A 6,000-nucleotide genomic window follows, 5' to 3' on the forward strand; every position below is an offset into this window, starting at 1 on the left:
ACTGCTAAACATCTGTGTTTATTTACACAATCACGCACCTAACTAACTGATTCCTAAATGTCCTGCACCTCCTGGAAAAAAATAGTTAATGCTCATTTGCAAAATGTCAGAGCAGTGTCATGATTTTTGATGAAAAGACAGAAACAATGTTGCAGTAAATTGCATGTTGCAGCTTCTAGGGATTTGCTGAGACTGGCTGCTAATGCTCAGGATGCCTCTGATTAAGTCATATATATCACGGGGGACGAATAAGGGGCCAAATTTATTTACCCGTGAAGCCTTGCATGGTCTGCAATTATAGAAAGCCACTCTCCCAACTCTGTACTGTAATGTTCGTACTGTGATCAGATAAGTTACAGTGAAGACTTTAATATTATTTCAGGTCAAAGGTCAAACTCTGTGTTAGGCTGTAGGTTTCTCAGAGGCAGTCTTAGGTCTGAGTCAGCTTGATACCTTCATCACTTTGATCTTTACAAATCCTGGACCACAGCACCTGCCTCAGCAATGATGTAACACTACTGTTGTTTATTTCAACGGCTTTCTGAATCATCAGATGGCGCAGACAGGCACTTTTCTATGTGCCATCATGGGAGCAAAAAACCATGCCTCATCTGGCTTCCCTCCAATGAACCAAGTCACGTGGCTGGTTTCCTGGCTAACTATGGATGTGGCACTAGCTGATGGCAGGCGGTTGTTTTGTCCCCCTCCTGTAAGAAGCTCACCTCTGCCCGTATGCATGCACACCAGTATATAAATTGCTGAATCAGTGTCAGTGATAGAGTAATGGCACGGGAGGCATCGTAAATTACAGCAAGCGATCCCGGGGCGCAGACACTGGCTGTCGTGTCTGAGTGAGCGCTGCGCTCCTGAGCTAATGAATACCTTCATCTGGCCCCGGCAGTCAGCAGATTGCCCCGCGTTGATGGATACTGTCAGCCCTCCGCCACACCACATTTCATTGCACAATAAACATGGTTGTCAAAACCAAACAAAGTGAAATCAATTCATCCTGTACAGTGAGTGCATGCTAAATGAAATTAACGTACTGTGGGGTTCGGTGGCAGCAAAGGTAGTGTATTATTTCTGAATTCATGATGGCTTTAGGGCCTATAGCCTTCGAGGAGGCAAAAGCAAACAGACTGAGCAAGAGATGGTACTCGCAGAGTTTGAAAGTGACACAAAACACCTCTTTAACATTCTGATTTAGTAGATTTTTGTGCACGCTGTATGTCCGTATGTATAGTTAGAAATACTATACTACTATATGTATGCATTATTAAAGGTCAAGACTTAGCAAAGGTGGGGGATTTGCATCTGGACAAAGATGATCATATAAAATAAAAAAATAAAGAGAAAAAAGTCAAAATATAAAATTCACTATTTGGTGAAAATGAATGTCACAAGATTCTGACAATCTGGGACTTTTTATAATAATAGCAACTACTGCAGCCACAATGTGAAAACACATTTTTCACTGGCCTCTCAGATGAAGGCAAGCCTCTGTGGATCCTGAATGTGGCTGTTTGACTGTTAAATATGAGCTGGTGAAAATCGATTTGGGGGGCCTTTGTACTGGGAGAAACAGGTTTCCTAGCGGGCAGCTGGACCTCAAACATTCTCTGTGAGCATAAACCAAAACCAACTTCCACCACACCTCCATCTCAGTTGTACTGGAGGTGGCTGTGTGCTCCTTCAGCACAGCAGCTGCATGTGTGTGTGCGACGACTTATTGCCTTTTCATTACTTGTCTCCTATAATACTTTTGAAAAGAAGTCATTTTTTCCAAAGTGAAGACGCTCAAACTCTTGAGGCTGAAAATGGTGCGGCAGCGTCTTCAGTGATTAGAGCAGAGCGTGGTTTCTGTAGATTTGGAATTAATGTCTCTGCACAGCTCTCCATTACTCATTAAGAGTTTGATTTTGTTTATCAACTGAAATAATAATAGAAATCAAACCCCAGGTAACGTGTGCCAAGGCTGCTAGTGGAATGGTCTAATGAGAAGGCTTCACATGTGGATGATGAAATATGCATGAGTCATCCCAAGCTTTCTTTTCCAGATTTGAGATCATTAAAGATGTATCGTAGCATATGGAAGCCTTTTTTTGTCTTATTTTTCAAGCCTTGTTTATCAACATGTTTTTGTTTGTTTAAATATTCATACTGCTTTTATTTAATTCTTTCACATCTTACATATAAAAGGAAGCAAATGCGCATGCAAACAGAAATCATTATCAGTCTGATGTACAGTTTAATACTGAGAGAAACTCTCTTATGCTGATTGTGAATGCCCTGATTGAGAAACAGCACTTTGCAGAATCGGCACAGTCTCTCATCGTAGATGTGTGCCTGGTTTGTTTGTTTGTGTGTGTGTGTGTGTGTGTGTGTGTGTGTGTGTGTGTGTGTGTGTGTGTGTGTGTGTGTGTGTGTGTGTGTATGCTTGAAAGAGAAAAAGAAAAAGTGAGAAACAAAAAGAGAGGGGGAAAAAAAGTGAGCCTGAAATTATTTGTGCATGTGTGTTAAAATGTACTTTGGCAGAACGCTTTATTAAGATTTGAAGTGTCCAAGCTTTCCTCCTTGATTTTCTTTTTTTTAGAGACTGCCTTATGTCCCATATTTGATATTTATGTTGGCATTCTTGCACATTTTACGGACACTATGAATGTCAAAATGAAATGTATGTGGCTGAGTAGAGAAGAGTGAACACTTGCACACAAAATATTTAACTGCCATTGAAGTCCAAGGTCTTTCTCTTTTGGTTTTGGATAGATCTAAGTATAAGTTGAAGAGCGTAGCTCCCCCTTAAACTGACATTGTAGTTGCTTTTATAGCACATAAAATATAAGCCTGTCAAGTCAGGTTTTCCACTCAATAGAAAGTCTACCCCCTCTAAGAGTGTCCGTAGCCCTACACTCATTTGAAACAATGATGATGATAGCACTGGTGACAGTAGATGAAGGAGAGTTTGAACATGGCTCGTCATTTAATCAATGTCTTGACCAGAGTCCAAGGAAGTATATGGTTCTGCAGATAAACCCCAACCCTATTATTGTTGGCCAACAGGAGGCGCTGGATCTACCGAGGCACGAGTCTTCAGGGAAGCCCGGGGAAGGAACAACAGCGAGCCCCACATTAAAAGGCCAATGAATGCATTCATGGTGTGGGCCAAGGATGAGCGGCGCAAGATCCTCCAGGCCTTCCCCGACATGCACAATTCCAACATAAGCAAGATTCTGGGTAAGACCTTTTAAATCAAATAAAAGTCACTCCAGCAAGTATTTCCAGGTATCACTCTCCAAAGACAATGTAACTGCTTTTGTAATGCCACCAGTAAGGGACAGACTAATTATATTTTCAATGCTTCAGTGGTTTATTGTCCATGTTAAATAAATTGCTGTCACAGAAGCACTTTGGCTTTTGACAAAAGTGATAAACTTGCAGTGTTTACAGCTAAAGGTTAATAACAGAAGTTCTTTCATGACACACTGTAGTGGTGGAGAACTACTTTTCTCCGTACAACAGTGCTGTCAGACGGAACTTACTTTCTGTGATTTCCATACACCATAACACCAAACAGAATAACCAGTTGTTTTTATGATTTAAATATGGGTTTATTGCTCTCCAATAAGTATAGCTGATCTGACAAAGAAGCTTATATCTAAAGGAGGAGGGTGTGTTATCTCATAGGCCACTGTGCATCAGGTCACCTCAACACACAGATGAATTTACAGCCCATCACTATCATAAGTGATTGTCATGAAAAATGACAGAGGCTAAATGGGTCTTGTCCCCTCAGCATTGGAGTCCATACATCAGAGCTGTTAAAAGTGCTGTCATCCAGTACCTAGTAAGACACTTCACAGAGCTGCAGTATTTACTACACTACCTTGTTGTTCCTTACCGTTTGACATCAAAGCATGTCTTGTCTCAGATAATGTGCATATGCAGGGATATCAACCCAACGGATGATAAAAAATGATTTTGTAGTGCAGTTTAATGTTAAAGTAGGTTTCAACTGTGAATTACACATTAGTTATTGGTTCTTGCAACAGAAAGTGAAGTGGAAGTCTTTGACTCTATATGATTAAGTTATTGATCATTAAGATAACATCCTAATTGAATTACTCTATAATCATGTTCACTATCAGTTATTAAAACATTTTTTTCCCCCTGCTAGTCTTCAAATATTTAAATCTGAATCTACTGTGTTGTGTAGGTTCTCGATGGAAGTCCATGACTAACCAGGACAAGCAACCATTCTATGAGGAGCAGGCCCGTCTGAGTAAGCTCCACCTAGAGAAGTACCCAAACTACAAGTACAAGCCTCGGCCTAAGAGGACCTGCATTATTGACGGGAAAAAACTCCGCATTGGAGAGTACAAGCAGATGATGCGCTCACGGCGGCAAGAGATGAGGCAGTTCTTTACTGTGGGGTAGGTGCGCAGTCAGAAATCCTACAAACTAACCACATAAACACACAGACAATCTGAAAACATACCAACTGCACTGTAGCTTTTTGCCTCCTCAGAGCTTGTTCTCATACAATGTACTGGTTTTGAGACAAGCCTGACATGCACATTAAAATCGAGTGTTTTTCAATGGCTGTGATTTAATAATTTTAGACAATAGCAGTCTGCAAATGGAGCATGAAGTGCAGACATTATGACAGGATATAAGCTGTAAGTGTAGACTTACAGAAGCCTGAGGGCAGCAGTCTAAAGCTTAACACTTTAATTTACTGTGTGTGGTTAGCAGGAGAACCCTTCTCCAGGTGTTCCCATGTCAGTCATAAGCTTCAGTGGCTGGAGTATCAATCATCCTGCGCAACAGCAGACAAGAGCAGCACTAACCACGTATTGGTTTTATGTCACCAATAAACTGGGTAGTGTTTCTGAACAGCTAAAGACGGGAGCTGTCAGGAGAACCTCTCTTTTCCCAAATCATTTTCACAGAGCCGCTGGCTTACAGCTGACTGCTGTGGGAAACCCCTAATCCAACCATCTCAGTTTAAGTGCTGCAACAATATATATATATATATATATAAATATAGAGTGAGAGAGAGAGAGAGAGATTTGAGACTACGCTAAGCAGCACTCACTCTTTCACCAACACTTTTTTCCATCTGTTCTTTTATTGTTCTTTTATTGTTTATGAAAGTTAGATTTGTATCAAAAGTAAGTCATGAGAGAGGAGTGTGATTAATTTCATCTTTTTTATCCTACATCTAGACAGCCACCACAGATTCCCATCACCACCAGCTCCAGTTTGGTCTATCCTGGGGCCATCACCATGGCGACCACCACACCCTCACCTCAGATGACATCAGAGTGCTCAAGTGCCTCAGCGAGTCCTGAGCCATCTATTCCTGTCATTCAGAGTACCTACAACATGAAGTTAGAGCCCAATATGATGGCAAACAACAGCGAGCCGGTCAACGGCGAGGATGAGATGGACATGTACGAGGATTTTGAGGATGAGCCTAAATCAGACTATAGTAGTGAAAATGACACACAAGAGCCAGTCAGCGCCAACTGAGACCTCTTTAATGGAAGAGGCCAATGCAGACACAACACTCATACAGGAGGATGCCCAGAAGGCTGGTCTGATCTGAGGGAGCGAAAGAGCAAAAGAAAACAAAACTACACCACAAAGGTTTAAAAATGTAAAAAAACAAAACAAAAAAAAACAACAAAAAAAACAAAACAATGATGTATCATTAAGGAGCCAGCATGCAGATGTGGCTTCATCAGAATCAAAAGCTATTTGGTCTTAAGTGTTTCTTCAAGTGTGTGAAGCAGTTTGGTTGTGGTAATTTAGTTTTTTTTTTATTATTTCTATCTCATTGTTTGTTTTTTCATTGTGATCATGGACATTTACACAATTAGGTCACTGTCTAGAACAAGAGATGGAACTTGAAATTGAACATTTGATATGAAACTATAATTCTTACAGTCATTTACCGTGTTCTCCTCTTCAATTAGATTATTTTGATATACTGCATAA

General features: G+C 40.7%; 1 protein-coding gene across 1 annotated transcript in view; it reads left to right on the forward strand.

Moving 5' to 3' along the window:
- Positions 1-5,603, forward strand: part of sox6 (SRY-box transcription factor 6) — a 101,777-nt gene extending 96,174 nt beyond the window's left edge. Inside the window, exons 13-15 of the mRNA XM_070908149.1 lie at positions 3,061-3,234; positions 4,214-4,430; positions 5,226-5,603. Coding sequence (XP_070764250.1) covers positions 3,061-3,234; positions 4,214-4,430; positions 5,226-5,532 — 698 coding nt within the window. The 3' untranslated portion in view covers positions 5,533-5,603. The remainder of the gene's footprint in view (positions 1-3,060; positions 3,235-4,213; positions 4,431-5,225) is intronic.
- Positions 5,604-6,000: the final 397 nt, after the last annotated feature.

Source organism: Enoplosus armatus, chromosome 1, assembly GCF_043641665.1.
Source record: "Enoplosus armatus isolate fEnoArm2 chromosome 1, fEnoArm2.hap1, whole genome shotgun sequence".
Taxonomy (NCBI): domain Eukaryota; kingdom Metazoa; phylum Chordata; class Actinopteri; order Centrarchiformes; family Enoplosidae; genus Enoplosus; species Enoplosus armatus.